Source organism: Budorcas taxicolor, chromosome 10, assembly GCF_023091745.1.
Source record: "Budorcas taxicolor isolate Tak-1 chromosome 10, Takin1.1, whole genome shotgun sequence".
NCBI lineage: Eukaryota > Metazoa > Chordata > Mammalia > Artiodactyla > Bovidae > Budorcas > Budorcas taxicolor.
The window spans coordinates 36580353-36606183 of NC_068919.1; the positions used below are offsets into that span (position 1 = coordinate 36580353).

General features: G+C 36.0%; 1 protein-coding gene across 1 annotated transcript in view; it reads right to left on the reverse strand.

Moving 5' to 3' along the window:
- TTBK2 (tau tubulin kinase 2) overlaps nt 1-25831 on the reverse strand; it is a 127957-nt gene that overhangs the window by 43451 nt on the left and 58675 nt on the right. Inside the window, exons 4-9 of the mRNA XM_052646402.1 lie at nt 18164-18237; nt 12050-12190; nt 10246-10350; nt 6718-6783; nt 3046-3138; nt 2380-2505 (exon numbers count right to left, since the gene is read on the reverse strand). Coding sequence (XP_052502362.1) covers nt 2380-2505; nt 3046-3138; nt 6718-6783; nt 10246-10350; nt 12050-12190; nt 18164-18237 — 605 coding nt within the window. The remainder of the gene's footprint in view (nt 1-2379; nt 2506-3045; nt 3139-6717; nt 6784-10245; nt 10351-12049; nt 12191-18163; nt 18238-25831) is intronic.

Here is a 25831-nt window from a genome sequence, read left to right on the forward strand (position 1 = left end):
AAGAATTCACAAACCACAGACATTCACAGTAAAAGTGGCTTTGGAAAACAACATCATTTAACACCTTGATTATGAAATATATTCCCTTTGGTCCTATGTCAGAACATATAAAGTTGGAGACATACTGTTTATCTGACCTCTGATACAGCTAGGGAAGCAGTCACACTAAGTACTGGTATGGTTTTGGATTGCTGCTGGAGAAGGTTTGTTGCTGTTTTTAATTATACTGGTTGTTCAGTAAGGAATTCAAAATTTTGAAAGAACAGTAATTAAACTCGAATTCAGGAATGAATTCCAAATTATAAAATTAACCATTAGACAGCATTAATTCACAAGAACATTCGGATTCAAAGTAGAGCAATTTTTATGAAAATGAAGACTGTAGCAGGGTATTGTGAGGAAAGCAGGATACAGAAACTGCAAAGGTCAGATCTTTCTGGAACCTGATATCACACTGATACTAGTCATCAGAGCATCTTTTAGTCACCAACATCTTTTTCCCAATTATCCTTCTCCCATCTACTGCCCTCTGCTCCTACTCACTGCTTACGGAAGATCAAAGAGCAAAGAAGAATCAGGAAATGTTATGAAAATGTTATGCCTGCTCTCTCTCTTCTAAGATAGGGAAATTACTATACTTTCTGTTGTTATCAGGTGACAGAATAACAGAGAAGCCTCTAAAAGAATGTCCAAATGCAAAACCAGAGAACAATATTTTGTTAATTTAAATTGTAGGTCCAAGTTTCAAACTTTAGCTGGTGAACATTATAGTCTTCTTTGGAATGTAGGCATAACTAAGCAGAGAATGTAATTAAAAACTTTTTTTGCTGTGTAATTAATACATCAAACTTTGTCAATAAAAAAATTATTACCACCCAAGATGAGAAAGTTGGAACAATTCCTAGCTCCTCCTGATTCTAGTCTTACAAGTAAAACTTCATTATTTCATTGCAAGTAATGTGAACTCTACACATTTTAAAAAATCCATATATAAAATATAAATATGAGAACATATTCCAAAGCGACTCATATACAATGTAATTTTGCCATTTGTTAGCCTATATGTTATAACCCAAATAGCCACATAGAAAAGAACAACACAGGCTCACCTACTTAAGATCTCTAAGGACTCAAGGCTGTATGTTGCTTCTCTGCTTTATGTTCTATTTATGTATTATACCAAAACTCCATTTTTCACAAAGAAATATTTATTATATGCAAATAAGTTCACTGTGTAGTAGACAGTCTTTTAGTCTTCAACACTGACAACACTTTAGAATATGCACCCTCCACTAGGGCTTCCCTGGTATCTCAGCGGTTAAGAATCCACCTGTCGACGCAGGAGACATGGGTTCAATCCCTGGTTGGGGAAGATACAACATGCTGCCGTGCAACAAAGCCCATACACCACAACTATTAAGCCTGTGATCTAGAGCCTGTGAACTTCAACTTTTGAGCCCACGTGCTGCAACTACTGAAGCTCGTGAGCCCTAGAGCCAGTGCTCTGGAACAAGAGAAACCACTGCATCGAGAAGCCTGGGCACAGCACCTAGAGAGTAGCCCCTGCTCACCACAATAAGAGAAAGCCCATGCAGCAACAAAGACTCAACACAGCCAAAAATAAATGATTTTTTAAAACTTTCATTAACAGGCAGTAAAGCCCAAGTGTTGTCCTTTGTAGATAAAACTTATACACTGACATTATTATTATTAATCAATGTGTGCCTTGAATTTATGTTTTCAGTAGTAGTGATTATCTTGCATTAAGCTCTGACCAAGTTTCCCTTGAGAGCAACAGAATCTTCTGAAATTTAGCTGGTTGGGGTTTGATATGCAATTTATGGTAAGCCTAGTCACCCTTAATAGGCCTCACTAACTGAGGCTCTTAGGAAATGTTTCACCGACCACAGACAAAATGGAGCCAGTAATTTTTACTGACTACTGTCCCATAGCATGTTAACACATGACATGTAACCCTCAAGCCCTTAACAGATACATTCCTGAGCTGGACATTTCCTTCTGGTCAACAAATTAGATACTGGATTTCCATAATCTGAACTATCAGCAATTCAAAACTACCAAAAGAATCACAGCAGGAGCAGTTAGAATGCTACATGATAAACAAATCTAAAACTCTTAATGACATATGTTCATCCAGAAGGGAGAAAACACACACATGTGCGGACATGAATAATGTCATCATCAGTTAATTTAACGACATTTCTCATGATGTATTAAAACAGTATTTTTTTTTTTTAAAGTATTATTCTAGGAACCACTTATACTCATTTACAACACCCTCAATGGTACAATGCTTGGTAAGAATAAATACTAAAAGAGAGAGAAGAATTAATCTACAGAACTCACAAAGATGATTACCTGGTAGTCTGGTTTTGTAAAATAATCCAAAGAGGAAATGTGCTCCAGAAAGATGCTAAATTCTGGAGGGAGATGTTTTAACATAAGCCTGTGGTCATACCTTTCCTTAATAGAGCCCACTTGTTCCTGGGAAGTAAAGAGAAAAGGAACCAAAGTCAGTTTCTCTTGGAAGCTACATATTAAGAGCTTCTCAGTAACAGTCTCAAGGGTATGTAAAATTGAACAATATAATGTGACAATTAAAAATTAAAAGCCTAACTGACATTTCTTTTCTTGGCAACCATCAGTGTTTTCTCTGTTTTGTAGATATTCATTTGTGTCATATTTTAGATTCTACACTGTAAGCGATATCACATGGTTATGTGTCTTTTTCTAACTTACTTCACTTAAAAGACCTAATTGACTTTAAAAAAGAGAACTAGTGAAAATAAAGCTAAGATAGCTTGAAATCTAATCAGAAATGACAGCTGTACTTAAATTAGCATTTTCATAGAAAAAGTTACAATATCAGCTCACAGAAAGAAAAATATACATATTAGGATATAGTGAAAGGGTTGGAAAATGTTAACTCTTATACATAAGTATACTTTCAACAAAAAATACCTACCCAGGAGAAATTTTTACTCCTTCCCCTACCAAAACTGACGCTTCTATTTTGAAAATTACCTTGTCCTTTATTTTTCTCCAAGGGAGCTGACCAACCACAAATTCCACCAACATGTAGAACAAGGACCAAAGGTCATCATGTCTTCCCATTTCCTTCATAAGCAAAAGAGAATTCAGTCACATTACATTACTGCTCCTGTGAGTACATTACATTGTTTAAGGCCTAATCATTGTGTTTTCATTTTCCCATAAAACTATCTGGCAGGTATATCTATGTATCCGTATAGTTATAAAGCAATCTACATGGTAGAACAGATTTACTGAAAAACTTTCGATATAAAGAACACCCAAAAACCCAGAAATACTGGAAATAATGTATTTAAGAACCCATTAATTAATAAATGAGTTAATTAATTAGTAAAGGAAGGTGGCTGCCAAGGAATTCAGAGGAGGGGAAAAGGGGAGTCAGTGCTAAGTGGGTACAGAGTTTCAATGTTGCAAAATGAAAAAGTTGTAGAAATCTGGTACAAAATAATGTGGATATACTTAACACTACTTAATTGTATATATCAAAATGTTTAAGGCGGCAAATTGAATGTTATGTGTTCTTTACCACAATATATAAAAAAGATGAAGTAGCAGCAAAGAAAATCTTGAGAACCAAAATGAAAAGAAAGCTGGAAACATGAAAGGCAACCTAAGACTGAAGCTTTGGTTTTGGCTGTTTGGAGGCATCTGTCATAGGTTTATCAACCAGGGTTTTATCAGTCATGTAGGGGACAGGTGTAAAAACATTAAGCCTACACAAGACAGCAGTTGTAACTGAGACACTGCCCCACCTCTACCCCCACCATATACCTAGGACCCTCAAAGGGCTATCTTTAATGCAATATTTGGTATGTACATTATTACTACAATAATTTTATTCTTGGTAAAATTTGACCACTATCAAAGAGATAGTGTTATTTTAAAACAAAAACAAACAAACAAAAAACAACATCCTGAGAATCTGTTACCATGGGCCTACCACTCACTCAGATTTGGGGTTTAAATTTATATTGTCTCAGATTTATATTGTCTATGTGGTCCAGGAAACCAAGTCCAGAAATGGTGTTTTCTGGGTGATCCTATTCTGCAGTAATGATAGATGCAAATGAAAATCCTCTCAAGGTAAAAAAGCACCCTTAAATTTAGGCCTCTTTGAAGTCTTATAGATAAAACCCCACCAGATCATTATTTAAAATAGCCCAGGTTCCTCTGTCCACAGGATTCTCCAGGCAAGAATACTGGAGTGGGTTGCCATTTTATTCTCCAGGGGATCTTTCTGACTCAGGGATCAAACCCACATCTCCTGCATTGGTAGGCAAATTCTTTACCACTGAGCGACCAGGGAAGCCCTTAGGAAGCATTACAAATCTCAAAGAGAATAAATATAAAGAAATCCACACCACAGCAGATTTGAAAATTTCTACAGGACACCGAAGACAAAGAGAAGATACCAAAAGTAGTCAACAAAAAAAAGACGATTAAATGCAAGTTTCCCTGGTGGCTCAGATGGTAAAAGCATCTGCTTAAAATGTGGAAGACCCGGGTTCTATCCCTGGGTGGGGAAGATCTCCTGGAGAAGGAAATGGCAACCCACTCCAGTACTCTTGCCTGGAAAATTCCATGGATGGAGGAGCCTCACAGGCTACAGTCCATGGGGTCCCAAAGAGTTGGACACAACTGAGTGATTTCACTTTCACTTTTCACTTTCAGCAAGAATGGACAAAGATCTCAGTAAGAACCACAGAACCAGAAGTAAAATAATTTCTTCCAAGTATTGTGATAAATGGGCTTCCCAGGTGGTGCAGTGGTAAAGAATCCTCCTGCCAAAGCAGGAGACATGGGTTTGATCCCTGTGTCAGGAAGATCCCCTGGAGTAGGAAATGACAACCCACTTCAGTAATAGTGCCTAGAAAATTCCATGTATAGAGGAACCTAGTGGGCTACAATCCATGGGGTTGGAAAGAGTCGGCCATGATTGAGTGACGGAGCGCACACACATTGTGATAAAACAAGTATTAACAAAGGATTAAAAGGCAGGAAAACAATGAGGTGAAGTAAACAGTATTCAAGTATTTTGAAAAGTCCTTGTATTGTTTGGAAATTATTCATGTTAAAAGTTTCAGATTCTCTAAATAAACCTGCTTTCACTTAAAAGAAAACAAAAAACAAACAAAAATGGTTAAGATTTAGGTACCCCCAAAATAGAAATGCAGTGCATTAAGTTTAAAAATTATCAAATCAAGGTCACAGAGCATGGAAGAAAGAAGTATATTAGAATTACCTGGGAATTATTTTTAAACTAGACAACAATCTCTCAAGGTTCTGCTAGTTGTATTCCTGTGTCACCATATACATTGACGATCAGTATTGTGAAGCTGTGCTAACGTATAAAGCATTCTATTCCTCAGATGTGTTGGGACCAGAAAAGAAGGGTAAGAACCACTGCAATATGTGATCAAATTTCCCTATCAACATTAATAAGCAGGTTAACAGAACAGCTGATAGATCACTCTATGCTGGAAAGGCTTTTAGAAGAAATCTGTACTCTTCAAATTAAAAAAAAACAACAACACATAATCTCTTTCTAGTAGTTATTTTGGAAATGCTTATATTATGATCCATGAACATGTTTATGCTTATCTCAAAATGAATGTCATATTTCAAAGATTCCAATGTGAACATATTCTTTTACAGAATTAATTAGAAAGCATAGTACTCCTAAAATTTTGCAAGAATCTATCTGGAGAATGAATACTTTCTTTTCAAGACAGAATAATTAACTAAATACCACAAAATAAAGCACACTGAATCAAATCAAATGAGTTACAAATGCTTAGCAGAGTATTCACACAGATAAAAAAATACTTTAACTATTTTCAATTTATAATCACATCCTAAGAAACCAAGTTAACTGAAGCACTGCGTGTAAAACCACAGCATTCTCGTCCTATTACATTTAGCATCAGTCAAGTTTTAATTAAAGCAGTTTTGGCTGCACAAGAATAAGGTAACAAAAATCAAGAAATTTATCTTTATCAAGGAATCACATGTTAAATTTCCCAACTCTGTCCAAACAAGTTCAAGGATTGAGAATCCATAAAGTACTTACCTTTCCTACTCACAACTAAAGTTCAGGGTGAGGAAAAAAAGTATTAGAGCAAAACAAAAGGATAAAAGTAAGAAAAAAAAAAGAGGTTTTTAAAATTTAACCCAAAAAGAGATGAACAATTCACTAAAGATGAAAGAAAAATTTAAGCTTCTATATTTTAGATCTTCATAAAAACAAATGTTTGCTGGAGAGAGGATATAATAGATTAGGTGTATCTTACGGATAAAATGATGACCTACATTTCATTATGTATTGATAATATGAATTCCCAAATAAATTCTTGAAATAGAACACAGATGTCTTATTTATGCAAAATTCTTTAATAAATGTATTAATACTTACTTATATCTAATTAAGGACACAAGAGTCCCCATAGATGTGTATATAATTAGCTATTAGATTTTCTGCCAAATTCAATTTTATTTTCTCTGTAGCTGTACACATCTATTATATATCCACTATACACCTTACCATGCATTAGTATTACTAACACCTCTGCACTCTAACGTAAAGAAGTCAATCTGATTCGAGCATCAGCATGCTCATACAGCTATGACTCGAGTTCAGACACCTACCCTGTTCCGATGAGCATTGATTGATGCATAACGAACTGTCCCTCGAAAGCCTGCCACAGCTCGAGGCTACAAAACCAAGCAAAGAGTAATAAATGAGCTTTAAATAGCATAAGATTCAGCACAGGTGAGCTCATGAAGTAGAAGGGAGAAACATGTATTATAGTCAAGAAAACATGACTTAAATTTCTAACTTTTTCTAATAACTGAAATTATAATAATTAGAGGAGAATATCTCTAAATCATACGTTTAAAATATAATAGCTATTAATGAGTCCTATTTTAATTATCAATGAATCTCATTTTTTATACCTACATTTTAAAATAAAGTAGGATTTATGATAAATAAACTCTATCCATGAGAAAACATAAATGCTTTCATGTACCCAGAATCATGCCAAGCATCATAGTATATACATTAATATTCAGACTCTGGTTACAAATAAGTACATTAAAAACATGAGGTCTAAGCAATCTAAGATACCAACCTCTTTGTCTTGGCTATATCACTCAAACTCAATTCAGAGACGGTGGCAACTTGAACCTCTCCCTGTACGTGTAATTCACATATTCATAAACTGAAGTTATTGTGCACTTATTACGTGCCAGGTACTGGGAATAAACTCTACATAATATGTGAATCCCAGTCCCAGAGAGCTCAACTTGGAATAAAGTCTAAATTCTAGTTATTTGGCCTATAACATCTTCCATGATTCTGGCACTTGCCTCATGCCAAAATGGATTTACTTGAGGTTTCCCCTCCAATCAAGTTTGTTTCTAGCGCAAGACTTTGTACTTGTTATTCTCTCTAGCTGGAACACCATCTCTCTACACACCTCCAATGGCAGGCTCTTCTATCCCAAATTCAGCCCTCTGCTTGAATGTCACCTCCTCAGAGAAATATTCTTTAATCATCATAATTTAAAATAATATCTGCCCTTGCAATGCCACTCTGTTCTTTTACTCTGCTTTATTTTTTTTCACAAAACATCTTTTGCTACCTAAAATTGATTTTATTCATATTTTTACTTATTTGGTTTTTCCCTGCTTCTTTCAATGGAATATAAACCCTGTGATGGCAAAGTCTTTGTTTTGCCCACTTTACAGACACAGAAACAAGTTCCAAAAAGTAAACTTATTTGAGGACACAGAATTAGTAGGTGATAAAACCAGGCATCAACCAAGGTCTTCTGACTTGAAATCATACACTCTATTTCATGCTAAACCACTTCAGTCGTGTCCAGCTCTGTGCAACCCCATGGACTGTAGCCCACCAGGCTCCTCTGCCCATGGGATTCTCCAGGCAAGAATGCTGGAGTGGGCTGCCATTTCGTTCTCTATGTTTCTACTTTACTGTTTCACAAATATCAAGTCAGTGCCTTTAAGATTCATGGATGATGCTATAGCTCAACAGGAAAACTGCCATACTTTAAAATGATCATGGCCAATAATTTTCATTAGTAGAATTTTTTGCTCTCTTTCTCAGTAATGTCAAATTATCCTCAATTAACAAGTACTAATGTGGTAGTCTGAAGAGATTACAATGAATGTTATTTTAAGAGTCTTCAGTTATCAGAGTCGTCTCAGCCATATGCTACACAGATAAACATTCTATGTGTTCTTCCTCCATTTGTTCATTTCTGCAACCTGTGTTTAATCTGTTCATATTAATTATCTACTTATTTCTTCTTTCATCAACTTATCTTTTCTCCTTCAGTTATTCCTTTTTAGTTTCAAGATTTAACTATTTTTAAAATGTTCTTTGTATTTAATGTCAAGTCTCAGGAATCAAAAATTTCTGCAATCTATTTAAGCTCCCTTTTTTCCCTTAGCTGCCATTCACTGACAATCACAGTCAACAGATCTCAATATTTTCCTAAGACATCATGACTAACAGGAATATCTAATATTCTCAATTTTGTTGATGTAACTCTGAGGTTGGAGATTTCTCCTTCTAGAAGGAAAACAATTAAGAGTCCTTCGTTCTGGCTCTGACCTTACTTTTGCCATGGAAAGGTTGAGACAGAGGTAAAGAGATCAGCTGCCTAGGGAGATTTTGATGTGATCCCTCCAAGAAGTAATACCAGGTCAAAGAAATTCAGCCACCTTAAATGATGCAGAAAAAACAATTCAACCTAACTGGGGAAAGCAGCTATAAATGCAGGTAACTGTAATTGAAAGTAGATTATAATAAACACCATTAGCAAAGTACAATGAGCTATGAAAGTCTAGGAGTGGTAAGAATTAGTTTTACTTGGTGAGAAGAAAGGAGAAGTCCTGTGGAGGAAGGATGTCTTAAGAATAAGGCAACACATAACTGAGCCTTGAAATAGATGATCTTCAGAAACTGCCTCAATTGATGGCAATTTGGCAATAGCTATTTCAGACGGTAAAGATCTGCCTGCAATGCAGGAGACCTGGGTTCAAGCCCAGGTCAGGAAGATCCCCTGGAGAAGGAAATGGCAACCCACTCCAGTATTCTTGCCTGGAGAATCCCGTGGACAGAGGAGCCTGGCAGGCTACCGTCCATGAGATTGCAAAGAGTGGGACACGACTGAGTGACTTTCACTATTAACCATCAAAGCTGCAAATGCATACGTTCTCTTTGACCCAGCAATTACACTTCTGGAGATTTGTCTTACAGATAGACACTTTGCAGCTGCTCTATATTCTGACACGGAAAGATCTCCTGACACACTGTAAAGTGAAAGAAAAAGGGAAGTGTACATTATGCTACCTTTTGAATCAAAAGGAAAAAATAAGAGTACACATTTGTACTTATTGTACACACATAATGAACTTCAGAAAGAATATGTTAAGGAACTAAATGTAAAGGAACTAAACATTAAGAACAGAGGAGCCTGGCAGGCTATGGTACGTAGGGTCGCAAAGAGTCAGACACAACTGAAGCAACTAAGCAGAAGCAGCATGCAAGCATTATCTTAAAATGCCCAGTTTCCAACAACAACAAAAAATTACAAGACATGTAAAGAAACAAGAATGTGTGACCCATATATGTAAAAAAAAAAAGTGGGCAACAAAAACCACTTATGAGAATGACTAGATGCTGGACATAAAAAGATTTCAAAGTGGGTATTATAAATATGTTCACAGAACTAAAGGAGAGCTTGATTAAAGAAAGGAAAGTATAACGGCAATGCCATATCAAACAGAAATTTTAATAAAGAGATTTTAAAACAGAACTAAATGTAAATTCTGGGTATGACAAACACAGTAACTGAAACAAAAGTAGTATATGATGTAGAAAGAAGCTCAGACTACAAAAAAGACCCTTGATCCTAAAGGGGTAATGTGTTTTCTTACAAGATACACTCTAACTCTGTGCATGTTTTTAAAAGCTGTAACACTCAATAATAAAATTAATGAATACTATCTGTAACGTAATCATAAACTCTATATGATACTTCTTGGATGATATCCATTCTGATACACAATTGGCATTTCTTTAAAAAGAGTGATACTATAATAAGTTAATTCTCAAATATTTAATAATAGTATGAAAAAGCTTACTGGTCTGACGTCACCACAGGAATTGGTAAACTGTCGAGCCAGGCCAAAATCAAGCATATAACATTTCCGACACGTACTAGGAAAGCGACCCATGGCAAAGTTTGACTAGAAAATAAAGAATGAAAACATACCTATTATTATTATACTTAGTCCTTATATCTTATCCTTCCTGTATTTTAATTCTTCTATTTAAACTCTATATAATACACATCCCACATATACTGCTCTGGTCAATGTTTATTGGATATTAACACATTATTTTGCTGCAGGTTCTATTAATGCCTAAGATCAGGTGAACTTGAGAAAAAATTTATTTGACTATTATAAAGTTACATAAAATACAACACTGATTTAATTGGAGTCAGTACTCTAATAAGTTTCTTGAAATTCTAGTCTAAGTTACTACTTAAACAAACACCCAACCCTTATTTTTTTAAATGGGAAGAACTAGGAGTGAACAAAATAGAATATATAGTCCAGAAATTGAAATGAATTTCCTATAAGCATCATGAAGCTGAATTTCACTAAGTGCAAAAATGAAAATACAATACAAGGAAACATAACAGACTTAAGGACAATATATTTTCCATGCTTCCCTTAACAAAGATAAATGTAGCATTAACTGACCACAGGTTTGCAAAAATGGGTATATTAAGTAGAAGAATTTATAAAAGCAAAAGTCTAATTGTTATAGAATTGTTAGCTTTTATTTTAAAATACTGTTCTACTTAGGGAGCTTTCTAATCATATTGGAAACTCTTCAATTACTATGCTTCTCAAATAATGACATTTAACTTGACATGGAAATAAAAGCAGGAAAAATCTACATTACATTAAGTCTGACTCAACTATGTTAATTTTAGCTGTCATCTTCATGTAAACTGTTTAATTTTTGAAATCATGTAGCAACAGATGGGTATAATTTTCAACTGCAACAAGCAACACAGTAAATTTATAGTAAATACAGCATATCAGAAATGGGTCATTTCCCCTGTGAGTAACACAAAAACCAAGGAGAAAATAAAAGCATATTTAACAGTTACAGAAATTGCAATTTCTAGGAAAACAGAATAGAAAAAAATACTATATTGGCACGGTAGCACTCAGGAGAAAAAGCAAGCTCTTTTATAATTGATGGTTTCTTTCAAGTATAATTTGTCACTTGAGAAATAGTTCAAAGAACACAATGCCAACGTCTAAAAACAACATGAATCTGTATTTTTAACCAATATCAGAAAAAAGAAATCCGAAGAATGACTATCAATTTAGGTGTAAGGCTAAGTAAGTATCAGTGTTAACACATAAGTCAAACATTAGTAATTTTTAATTTGGCTGCTGAGCAACTTTCATTGTATGAGAAAAGCTCTTGATTATAAGTTATAGTATATAATTATCATTTTTTAAAAATTAAAAGGCAAGTTACAATACATTTCAAGTTTACATCTCTGCCACAGAAACTGAAATATTATCTTGTATTTAACATAGAAACCTACATTTGTAATTTAATGTGTCCCATCATAAGACTGGGCTTCCCAGGTGGTGCAGTGGTAAAGAACCTGCCTGCAGGAGACACAAGAGATGTGTGTTTGATCCCTGGGTTGGGAAGATCCTCTGGAATAGGAAATGGCAACCTGCTCCAATATTCTTTCCTGGAAGATTTCATGGACAGAGGAGTCTGGTAGGCTACAATCCATAGAGTTGCAAAGAGTCTGACACTATTGAGTGAGTGAGCACACACACACATGGTAAGACCAAGAGCACCAAGCAAACTCATTCCGAGCTCTGGCAGGAAAAGGCCCCCTACCGGTTTGATGTCTCGGTGCAAGAATCCCACAGAATGGATGCTCTCAATAGACTCCAGAATCTGTCTACCCAAGCGAAGAGTAGTGCTAATGGTGAACGTGCCCCGGGACTGGCTACGGCGTAGATCCGCCAGATTCCGACCCTGTGGAAACCAAATAAACGCTTTCAAGTGTGCTACTGAAAGCATGGGAGAAGAGCAGAGAATTATTCGTTTACCATTAAAAGATGTTTTGACTGAAATAGCAAGGATTTTATCTGAATCATGATCCTCTCACTTGAGAAGAATTCTCTTAAGATAATGTATGAACATTTCAGACAAATTTAAGAATAACCAAAGTTTTTAAAGTTGTTTCTTTTAAAAAAAATTTTTTTTAAAATGAAGGACTCTTTAAATTCAATAGTACTTCACAGTTTGCAAGTTTCACACACATGATTTCATATAATGCCATAAAAACACTTCAAAAATCTCCTATCCCTATATTGCCCCATCTCCTGCTTCCCTCTCCCCACTGTGAACCTGCTTCTTTTTTGTTTTACTCACTAGTTTGTTATAATTTTTAGGTTTCACATAAAAGTTATATCATATAGTATTTGTCTTTATCTTTTCTGTGTCTATAACATATTATATTCCTGAGTCATCATGTTTCCCTTTGTCACTGATGTCATAACAAAATGTAGTCTTGATTACATATAAAAGATATACATACACAGGGCAGTAATTCCTCATTACTGTCTAACATATATTCCTATACAAACTACTGAACTTTTCTATGTCACAGCTTCCTTATAAAATGGGGACAATAATACTTACCTTATACTGTTTTATAAGGCTTAAACAAGATCCATGTAGTGTCTGGCACACAGTAGGTACTCAATAAGTGCTAATTACTAGTATAAATAAAAAGGTATGAAACACTCAATCACAGCAGTAGATAAAAGCAAGGAATTTATCTAGTCTGTGCCAGATATATTACATTCATGACGGTATTTAGTCCTTAGCACCCTAAACAGAAGTTGTTACACCAATTTTTCAGATGAGGATACTAAGGCTCAGAGAGTTTAAATAATGTCAACCTGTTAAGATAAAGTTGTTCTTCAAATCTAAGTCTGTTTAACTGGAAAGTGTTCTTTTTCCATTTTACAGTACTGATCTACCCAGAAGACTCCTTATTGAGTAGGTAACAAATTAGCATTCTGATTGAGAGCAGGCTATGATGCTGCAGTTCCACCTGTAGCATTTATATGAAGAATTTATATTCATAGTAATATGGAATTAGTATTATTAAATAAAAAAGGAAACTCATTTCTCCCTAAATAATGCTGTAAATTTAACATGATCCAGTAACTATATAAGAGGATTTTATTATTAAAAGTTTTAAACATACTCAAAAGGAAAGAAAGTAATATAATGAACTCTCACATACCTATCCATCACTCAGAATTAATAATTATCAATTACTGGCCAATCTTTTTTCATCTGTTATCCACCCCTCCTCTCCCCATATGTAGCATACAATGTCTCCTTTCCTACACACATATACTGGATAACTCTCATGCAAATTTTAACCATAATTTCATCTACATATATTAGGCAAAGAAATGAAAATATATAATAAAATCAAAGAAATTATATGCCAGTTCTATCACAAAAAATTTGAAACTGAAAATATCAATATGAGCCATGATATATTTTTTCTTTTAAAAAAATTTATATACCCTGAACCTATCCACTTGAAAAGAATTTGAAACAATGACCAACCCAATTGCAGGGACCCACAGCATCTAGATTCTGGTCTCTAAATACCATTTCTCATTAGGAGGAATCAGAAAGTAAACTGTAAAGTTGCTCAGTTGTGTCCGACTCTGTGAGACCCCATGGACTGTAGCCTGCCAGGCTCCTTTGCCAGTGAAATTTTCCAGGCAATGATAGTGGAGTGGGTTGCCATTTCCTTCTCCAGGGTCAGAAAGTAAGGATGTTATCAAAGCTCCCTACTGGGAGCCAATTCATTTTTCTGAAAACTTGAAATTAAAGAATCAAATATTAGTCCTGCCTTTCTGTGTGAAATGTACCTAAGGATAACCTAATAATTGATGGAATGCTTTTAAAAGAATTCCAGTAATAAAGAGGAATTGTAAAATTATAACTGTACATTTGCAACCCCACTGAAGTAAAGAATTTTGGCAGTGATTACTAACAGGTTGATAAAGCCTAAGAGAAAAATCAGTGGCTCAGACGGTAAAGAATCTGCCTGCAATGTGGCAGACCTGGGTTAGATCCCTGAGTTGGAATGATCCCCTGGAAGAGGGCATGACAATCCACTCCAGCATGGCAACCCACTCCAGTATTCTTGCCTGGAGAATTCCTATGGACTGAGGAGCCTGGGGGGCTATAGTCCATGGGGTCACAAAGAGTTGGACATGACTGAGTGACTCAGCACACACAGGAGAAAAATTATGGGAACTTTAAAATGGATGGAGAGGCTGATAGCTTCAGAATCTCACTGATTCCATCTTAACACAACTAAAAGAGACAAGCAGACACACTGTCTGCTGATATAATATAAATAGGAAGCACACAATCCATCTCTGAAGTATTCTAGCAAAATAAAACTGGAATCTGATCTAATCACAAATTTATAGACAATACAGGGGACAGAAGGATATGTTAAGTATTACCACATGGAGACAATTAGCAAAATCCAGAGCATGGAAACTTCTGCATAACAATTTTTTAAATCAATGACAATACAAACAACAACAAAAAAAAACTTAAGAAAAAAAATGAGAGGGAACTTTTAAAAAGAGGCTTAAGAGGGACTTTCCTGGTAGTCCAGTGGCTAAGACTCCAAGCTCCCAAAGCAGGGTGCCCAGGTTCAATCCCTACTATTCCTGGTTAGGGAACTAGATTGCACGTGCCACAACTAAGATCCTGCATGCCACAACTAAGATCCTGCATAAAAATTCCTCATGCCACAATGATGATCAAAGCATCCACAACTAAGACCTGGCACAGCCAAATAAATAAATATTTAAAAAAATAAAAATAGGGGCTTGCCTGGTGGTCTCGTGGTTAAGAATCCACCTGCAATTTCAGGGGACACAGGTTTGATCCCTGGTCTGGGAAAATTCCACATGCTGCAGAGCAACTAAGCCAGTGTGCCACAACTACTGAGCCCACATGCTGCAACTACCGGAGCTCACACTCCTAGAGCCCATGCTCAGCAACAAGAGAAGCTATTGCCAGGAGAAGCCTGTGCACAGCAAGGAAGAGTAGCCCTGGCTTGCTGCAATTAGAAAAACCCTGCCTGCAGTAACAAAGACCCAGCATAGCCAAAAATAAATAAATACATACATATATAAATCTTTTAAAATTTTTGTTTAAAAAAATAAGAGGCTTAAGATGTACATATCCACCAAATACAATGTGTAAACCCTGTCTGGAACCAGGTTCAAGTAAAACAAATATAAAAATAAGTGAGAGACACAACCAAGAAAATGTGAAGACTGACTTGAAAAGATATTATTGTGTATTATGGATAGTAGTGGAAAAAAAAGAATTCTTGACTATATATTGATATATTTATGATAAAATATGACTTCAATTTGCTTTGAAATCATCTGAGGAAGGAGAAGAAAGGTAGAATACAACTCTAGTTTCATTTATATTTAATTTTTTCCACAATAATAAAAAGCTTAAAAATATATGGCAGCCCTGATGTTAGGCAATCTAGATCTATATCTATTCTGGTTACAGGATTCAAAACATTTTTTGCCCTTTCCTAGGTGATATGCTTGGGAGAAGGCAGTGGCACCCCACTCCAGTACTCTTGCCTGGAAAATCCCATGGACGGAGGAGCCTGGTAGGCTGCAGTCCATGGGGTCGCTAAGAGTTGGACACGACTGAGCAACTTCACTTTCACTTTTCACTTTCATGCACTGGAGAAGGAAATGGCAACCCACTCCAGTGTTCTTGCCTGGAGAATCCCAGGGACAGGGGAGCCTGGTGGGCTGCTGTCTATGGGGTCGCACAGAGTTGGACATGACTGAAGCGACTTAGCAGCAGCAGCAGGTGATATGCTTATCACAAAATACCATCCTTTGGCTATACTAAGGATGATCACATAAAGCCTCAATGGTGACAGGATAGCAAATGAGACCTGGCCACAGTCTTCCTAGTAGATATGAGAAAATAAACGTGTATGATTGCTTGAACCCTATTAGATTTCAGACCCATTTTCATGGTAAATAGCTAGAATTTCTATAGGAGAAATAGGATTATTCCTTAAAAATTTAAAGGCAGATACTATTTACCTGAATCACCAGGAGGCAAAAGACTAAAGTGAGCTTAAGAACAATGAGGGTTTTTAGAGGAAATCAGAAATGTCCGTGAGAAACTGGGTCTGAGCATATAAATTTTAACAAAATATATGGGGAAACCCTAGCAGTCAACTTTAATATGTCAAACAAGAGAAAGAACCCTCAAACAGTTATACCAGCTTTAGTCTTATGTCAAATCAAGTCAAACATGTAGAGGTGGAAGGTTAATGGTGGGGTTTTTAATGATGGGGAAAAAAACCCCAAAACAGCATGCAAGTCAAAACAAAGCATTCTTAGATGAGTCCACAGAAGCTTGCCAAAGGTCAAAGGAGCCATCACTGCTTGATATACACCATCCTCCTTAGTTTTCCATACATGCAGCTTTCTCATTTCCAGAAGTGAGATTAAGGTGAATGTAAATCAAATAAAAAAGACTATATGCTAGGACTGAGAGAGACTCTGCAGACTTAAAAAGCATCTCCACATCCTCCAGTCAGTAGTAACCTATACACAAAAATAAAGAGTTTTCTCTTATTGTGCCAAGAATACTGGCCCAAGGCCTCCATCGAATAAGTCCTAACACCCATCAAGTTAGTCAGTCCCAGGAAAACCTCAAGCCACCTTGAGCTAAAGTCTCTTCATTTGCAAAATGGGGGTAAAACCTGCCCTATCCTCTTCAGGGGAAATGACAAGGATCAAGTAAGATGCATAATAAATCCAGAAGAAAAAAAACCTATAAAATAGCATACAAAAGTTATATTATTATTACAGGCCAAAATGAGAGACAGCAAGGTCCATATTAATGACCTAAAAAGATACAGGGATTCTGCTTCAAGTTAAAAAACTATGCTGGCTCGAGTAGTGAATCACATGACTTGAGACATCAAGACAATAGTCTGCAGGAAATTAATGTCTATAGATGTAAATCACGTGTTGAAGGATAGCTGAGGGAAACAAGAGAAGCCCTAACAAGAAGAGGAAGAATTTAGGTGAGGATCTATGTCTCTGAAATCACTACTAAGTAGTTAAGTTGAAAAAATAAACAAACAAAAGAACCAAATGCCTAAAACAAACTTTGCTAAAGATGAAGGGAAACCCTGAGAACTCTTAAGTTCTCTTAAGTTAGGCAGCAAAGTGAACCATGGCTTTTAAACTTTGATGGTGAGTACAGGTTCAGAGTTCTGTGTGTGTGTGCGTGTGTGTATGCGTGTGCACGCGCATGTGTTCATTCAGGGGCAGGGGCAGAGGCAGTGTCAGTGTCAGAGAGAATGCGCTGATTTCCCTCTCTTTGCTGCAATCATTACTTCAATGCTCCCTTTCTGAATTTCTGTCATCTGCTACCCAACCCAACTCCACTCTCCATCTCAAGGACAGAACACAGCTATGTTAATAGTAAAGAGAAAGAACAACAGCATTTCTCTCCATCTCATTTTAAAATTTTCGAACACTCAAGGTTGATATTTGTGAAAATGGGAACCTAAAGTCCTTAACATAATAAATGGTGGAGAAGGAAGGGACAGGAACACTCTTTCTATCCGGTAATCCATGTGGGGATAAAAAATTTGGCAATGATGACAATCAACGAAGATGTGCATCAGAGAAAATAGTTGATAAAGACAACCCTTCCATCTTTGGAAAAATCCATTATCACCAGGTCTGTTTAAATATATACCATCCATAGAGTATAAAACATTTTGCAATGATACCAAGAATGTTGTTAATTTTATTCACATCTACTGTAATTAGGTACTTTGATCAAAACTGGTCAATTTTAAGACACATTTTCAAAGTAACCTACCTGCAACTGCATGACCACGTAGTTGAATCGATCATTCCTCCCACAACCAATAAATCTACAAACATGGTCTTTCCCTGGATAAAAAGAAAGAAAGAAAGATACAAGACAGTAGAAAAGGTTATACTATAGTTTCTCTTCTTAAAAATTAATAATTTATTTTTCTGTATAGTATTTTAATGATTGAATATAAAAACCTCTTAAGAATCTTAACGATAGGAAATTAGTATTATGCAAAATTTCTACCCACCTCTCTTCATATCCTACACTGCTCTTTATATAGTAAAGTAAGTGTTTACTAAATGAATAAACGAATGAGGGGACTAGTGAATGATAATTTATTTAGGAAGGAAACAATTAAGAGGTCATTTCAAATCAACTTGCTCATACATGATACATATAAAGAAAGAAGAGCTATAAACAAGAACTATGTTAGGAATATATATCCTGGATTTTAGATATGGCCTGCCATTCACCATTATAGACTCAGTGAATCACTTCATCTTTCTGGGCCCCATTGATATGGATTTGCTTAGCGGTTTTCAACCCGAGTTTCACATGTGAAATCCAAGGAGGTGCTAGTGGCTGGGGTCCAGAGCAAAGCAGAGGTGGAGCAGAGAGAGACTAGGCTTCTGCATCTGATTCAGCAATAGCAAACAAGGGTCCTAAGAGAGGATCAGGTCTGGTGGCTTCCAGGACCAGAAGAGGGAATCTGGCTGGAGAACAGTGAATGAAGGGAGGGATGGGATAACAGAATGAGATAATACTGGAGAAATAGGCAGGTACCACATCCCGGAGGATCCTGGACTCCATAATAAGGAATGTGAACCACATATAGGTCAGTGTTTTCTAACCCTAGCTGCTTATTAGAATTATCTGGGGAACTTTTTGAAAATTCCTAAACTATTTTTTTACTGAATCAGAATCTATGGGGGAAAGATACAGGATATGAGCTTTCAAAAGTTCTCTGACCCAAAAGCAGACAGGCCATGGACGTTTTTGAAACACCCATGTATGTGAAAACTACTGCTGAGTAGTGTTAGAAGCATCTAAAAGATTTTAACATAAAGAAAAACACTTAAAACATTCCATTTTAGAACATCGCCATGGTAGCAATGAGGAAGACAGACTATAGAGAGGTTAATTATGGAGGCAGAATGGTCATTCTGGGGACAGTTACAATAGCCCAAGAGAGAACAGGGCTTGAACCTTTTTTTAATCTAATGTATTACAGTAGATATAGAAAAAAGAAACAGGATAAATCTGAGAGATGCTAAAGATATAGTTACTGACTAGAAGTGGGCACAATTAAATGGGCACAATTCTCTTGTTTTGTACTGAAACAAGAGAATAGAGTAAGCTGTATAGATTTTAAGGGATATCAAAATGTTGAGTTTGAGGACAACCAGGTGAATTCAGCAGACAACTGTAATTTCAAGCCTGAGACAAAAAACTGAGCTCCAGAAATTTACTGGGGAATGACTGGTTCATAGAAGGCAGATGGAACTACAAACATAAATGGAAGATTTCCAAGTTGAAAGAATAAAGAATGAGAAGACAAGAAACCTAAGAACAGAATTCTAGAAAATGAACCATCTGAAAAGCATGAATAGAAATAAAACAGCCCGTGAAGGAAACAGAGTAATAGCCTGAATTGTAGGAGAAAACTATGAGAGATAAAGGTCATAGAATTCAAAGGTAGAAGTGGCCAGAGGCTGAGAAGTGCTCAGTAATATAAACAATTAGGAAGTTACTGGTGAGTGGAAGGGGCAGAAGCCAGTCCATAATGGGTTAAGGAATAAATGGAACATGAGACAATGAGGGCAATCTTTGAAGAAGCATCCCAAAAAGTGAGGAAGTCACAGACCAAGAGCCAGAAGGACAGACTTTAATAGACAGATGAGAAATATATCCCAACATTCAAAAAGAATTAGTCCACTAATTTAAAATATAAACACAATCCAGGTTTAATTTAGTTAATGAGTCCACACTTCTCTTTTGCATCTGGGTTATCACATTGTTCTCTCATTCTCTGTGCTTCTGTTGAAAGGGGTCATAACTAGCAAGAAAAAGTACAATTGGAACAATAATTCACAATGTGTACAATGTATGTATATCACTTTACATATGTTTGCAAAACTAAGTCATCTAATAAACTGTAGTAAGAGTGAAAGGATAAAATGACTATCAGCTGGCAACTTACTCTTTTCTAGCTTCAAAGAAACAAAGAATCGTTTTAAAGTATTTCTTATTATTCACTCCTCAAGACTCCAACTTCTTATTAAGATAACAATTAAATGCAGTATCTCTATTACAAAGGCATTTAAGTCATCTAATAACAAAAGGTCATACTAAATTTAACTCCTCTTGGAATGCTCTTTCTAAAATAAGTAATACAAAATACTATTTATCTCTTGATATTAAAACCACCCTACTTTTAAAAAGATAAAAATCAAATAAACTAGACCTTTATTGGGTAACCAAAATACAAAGTCAGTAGCAAATTTTCTAGGATTCCCCAGTACATCTTCACTGCATTAGGTAAGAGCATAATGAATTCTTATCTCATACTTTATAACATAGTGTACCCACTGCTCTTATATTTTAGATATATGCAATCAATGAAACTACTTATTAAAGTTAGTTCATTAAATATGTACCAATTTTTGGAAGCATGGAGAAACTAGAATTTAATTGAAACAGTAACTCTTCACCACCACTTATAGCAGTTCTTCAAATAACATTATAACTAGTACAAACTGAAGTATCATTCCATGACTACAGGGGCCCTATCTATGTTGTTCTGTTAGTACCCCACAGTACCTGGCAAAGAGTGAAACACCTGATATTTGTCAATGAACAAACTAATGGAAATAATAACTATAATGACAATAATATTAATAATAATAAAGCATGCATAATATGAAGTATACTGTGCTAGGCATTATATTAAGTGTTTTATATGTACCTAATCCTCACAACTTAAAAGGCATAAGTATTATTATTTTCTCTATTTTTCCAATTTGAAAATGGAGGCTTGGTGAGGTTAACTACTGTGTCTAAGACCCCACAGCTGGAAGACGATGAAGCAGTTTGGTCCCAGAGTTTTTGTTCTTATCCATTATGCCAGGAATAACTGAAACAGATTTTAAGGTCAAGTAACACCTGGTAAAAAATATTAAAACTAAGCAGTAAATAAAGATTGTGACAAAATATGGGTTTCCCTCATAGCTCAGTCAGTAAAGAATCTGTCTGCAAAGCAGGAGATCTGGGTTTGATTCCTGGGTTGGGAAGATCCCCTGGAGAAGGAAATGGCAATTCACTCCAGAATTCTTGCCTGGAAAATCCCATGGACAAAGTAGCCTGGCGGGCTACAGTCCATGGGGTCGCATGAGTCAGACCGACCTAGCGACTAAACCACCACCACGATAAAATACAGACAAGGAGATCCACTATGTGCCAAGTACTAAAGCAAGCCCAAGGAATACAAGATAAATTAAATACGATCCATGCCCTCAAGGAATTCACAGCCTGGATATATAAACAAAAAATTACAATATGTATTAGTTAGTATGATGAGCTCTGCATTATAGACAAATTGCTGTGGATACACAGAAGATGTGAAAATTTTATGAGGCTATTCTAGAACTAAATCATTAGATTTTAAATAATTAATAAAGTTAACAGACTAGAGGGCTAGATAAGAGGCTGAGGTGGGGGGCATGCTGAGATAAGAAAAGCACACTAAAGTCTTGTATGCCACATAAAGGAATTTAGATCTGACACATAATGGGTGGCAGTTGGGGGTGGGGAGAGGTAGTTCAAATGTTTTCAAGCATGAGAGCTACATAATTTGGCCTGTGTTTTGGAAAAGTAATGCTATTCATCATTAGATGCTGATTTATGGAAGAGCTGAAGGCAGAGAGATCAATTAGGAAGTTAACACAACAGATGAGGTAAAAGATAAGGTAGGTTCAAATTAAAGCACTGAGAGTGAGAATTTAAAGAGGAAGGATTTCCAATTAAGCTTTAAGAAACAGAAGAGACAGATTATACAAGAGAAGAAAGTGAATGAAGCCTTTTAAGTTAAGTGGACAAAGTAAACTGTATTAATATAAACCAAGACAAAAGTATGAGAGAGGATAATGATTTCTGGTTGGGGATTTTGCGCTGATTTATCTATAGAACATGGAAGTTGTGTTAGAAATTTAGGGGTAGAGTTTAACAGAGGTCAGCCATGTAAGGCCTCCCAGTGGCTCAGTGGTAAAGAATCTGCCTGCCAATGCAAGCAGACACAGGTTTGATCTCTGGGTTGGGAAGGTTCCCTGGAGAAAGAAATGGCTACCCATTCCAGTATTCTTGCCTGGAGAATCCCATGGACAGAGGCACCAGGTGGGCTGCAGTCCATAGGGTTGCAAAGAGTCAGACACAACTGAGCACAGACACACATCTATGCAAAGTAATAGACCTATGTGTTGTCAGTGAGGCAGGAGTTGACTGCCCAGAGAAGATGGACAGTTTGAGAGAGGGACAACAGCACGTCAGGGAAAGAAGAAGGAACTAGTGGAGAAGGCTGAGAAGGAAATCTGTTCAGATTTTCCATTTCTTCATGAGTCAGTTTCAACAGTGCAGGCTTTTCTAGGGATTTGTCCATTTCATGTAAATAATTTGTTGTCATGTAGTCCATAGTATTCCCTTATTATATTTCTTTTAAAATTCCTGTAAGGTCTGTAGAAATGTCCCCTCTTCCACTCCTGATTTTAGTAATTTCAGTGTTTTTGCTTTTTTTCCTCCCTTTGTCTGTCTAGCAAAGGCTTGTCAATTTGTTCATTTTTTAAATAAAAGAACTAATTTCTGACTTTGTGGAATCTCCCCCATTGTTTTTCTAGTCTCTCTTTTATTAAATTCCACTGTAATCTTTCTTATTTCCTTCCTTCTGCTTGCTTAAGGTTTAATTTGCTCTTCTTTTTCTAGTGTCATAAGGTAGAAGGTTAGGCTGTTTACTGAAAATCTTTCTAGTTTCATGATGTAAGTGTTCACTGCTATAAATTTCTTTCTAAGTACTATTCAAGATGTACCTCATAACTTTAGGTATCTTGTGATGGTGAAGTTTTAACTAAGCAATTGGTAGAACCAGTTTTGAATCTCAGAAGGTAGGGTCATTAATGCCATATATTATGCAGGACAACCTATTATTTTTCTTTGAAGGAGACACAATACTGCTGGAAAGAAAAAAAGCATTAAGTCAAATTTCAACTCTGCCACTTAATAATTATGGGACTTTGATCAAATCTTGGTTTCCTCAACACAGCTACTGAAAAAAGTTAAATGAGATAATATATTTATAAAGCATTTTCTTGATTAACTATTCAGTGTTCATTCCTCCCTGCTAACAGCACCCAAATTTCCCTTTGGAAATGATCTTCCTCTGTCTCAATGGATTTGATTTACTCAGGCAAGGTGGGACATTAATTGCTCTAAGCCAAACAGAATAATCTAGAAATTGAGATCAAGTTCAGCTGGTAAAGAATCCACCTGCAATGTGGGAGACCTAGGTTCAATCCCTGGGTTGGGAAGATCCTCTGGAGAAGGGAACGGCTCCCATTTCAGTATTCTAGCCTGGAGAATTCCATGCACTGTGTAGTCCATGGGGTCACAAAGAGTCGGACATGACTGAGCAACTTGCACTTTCACTTCACTTGATGATGGAAAGAAAACTAGATATTCAAGACTGAAGACAATCAATGCATGATATTACTCTAATAAGTATAATTATTTCCGGGATGTTATAATCAGAGCAAAACTCAATACCCTCATATAATTACAAGAAGAGATATTATATTTGAATATAGGCCCCTTCCAGTTGCTATGGGCAATCGTCTCTCAACTGTGAAAGAAACCAACATGAGGATAAAGTTCACAATATGGAAGAGAAAACTGCAGGGAAAAAGAGTGTCAGATGGACAGTCATGTGCAAAGGAATGAAAAGCAGACTCAATCTTATACCATATACAAAAATCAACTATCAAAAATCAACAATCCATCAAAATGGATTAAATACTTGACCGTAAGACTTGAAACCACAAAACTCATAGAACAGATCACAAGGGGTAAGTTGCTTGACATCAGCCTTGGAGATGACTTTTTTGGACTTGACAACAAGGGCAAAGATGGCAAATGCAAAAATAAACAAGTGGGATTACATTAAATCAAAATGTTTCTGCACAGCAAAGGAAACCACTAAAATATAACTACATCATATATCACCTCTGAATCTTTCAGCTTGGCATGGAAGAAAACTGCATGTGCTCAAGACTGCTTGATTAAATATTAACTTTTTCACCTGCCAGGTAGTTATTTAATCTCTACAAGCCACATGAAGAGTAACAACAGCACTTATGTCAAAGAGTTATTGCACAAGTGGAATCAGCTAAATAAGGTATTTCTAATACTTAATATACTGCCTGGTACAGAATAAATACTCAATATATGCTCCCTATTACTATCACTAAAGCTTAGTAACTTTGACCACTAATTTTGGAAGGAGATATATATAAACTCAAATCTTGGCTCTACTGACCAGGCTCACCTAGCATGTGCCTCTCTCTGATACCATCTATTCTGTCATATCTGACTGTACTTCAGTGGACCAGGCCAAACATGTCCTCTAATGTCACTGCCCATACACTAGTCATTAGATAATCTCCCTAAAATAACTGTTTTTATCATCTGCCTACTCAAGAAACCATAAACAATAATGCCTGAAGAGATTAGACTAAAATGGTGAGCCTGGATTTCAAGATTCATTCTATGTTACTTACCAAACCTCATTTCCTTCAGTTTAACATACATTATACACTCTGATGAAGTTTGTTTCTTTTTTTATTCTCCCTCACAAATGTTCTACCTTATTTTTTGTTCACATTATTTCTCTCAACCTCATCTCCTCAAATTAAATGCAACTCTTAAAATCTAAATATCCCTATAGGAGGTAATATCAGCAAATTAATAACTCAGGATCAGATTTTCAGATATTTAGAAAGTCAGTCACCTAGCCAGGCACTGAGGGGGAAAAAAATAAACAAGAAAACTAAAATAAGAGTGCCCTAGAGATAAACACATAGAGTAGAGTCTGGTGCACAGATGGAACTAGAGGAAGAAGAGAAGTCAGCAAGTCAGCACTGATCACTAGGAACCATAGGGTGTTGACCACAAGAAAATACAGGATGGAAATACATTAACAAACCAATTTTAACTTTCTGCTTATGTGTCTCCTCTGCTAAAACACAAAAGGAAGTCTGAACATAGAAGCCAGATCTTTACTAGCCACTGAAAACATCACCACTAAGGCTTTCTCTTAATCTCGCTCTTGACTACTCTAACCCTACAGGGAATGCTTGTGGTCTGTCACTAAGCTCTGTGCAAAAGAGAAACAATCAGTGATATCTCCAGCCAAAAAAGACCATAAGTAAACTTAATTTAGACACGTAATATCTAAAGATATTATAGGCAAGGTAGGACCTCACTAGTTAAACACAAATTTTAACTGTGATATAGAAAGGATTTCTATTTATCTAAGGGAAGTAGTAACTTACCTATATACTTTTTGTTCTTAAAGGAAGAGATATGCTATATGCTTAATGAAATGCACATAACCTAAAGAATATTTTT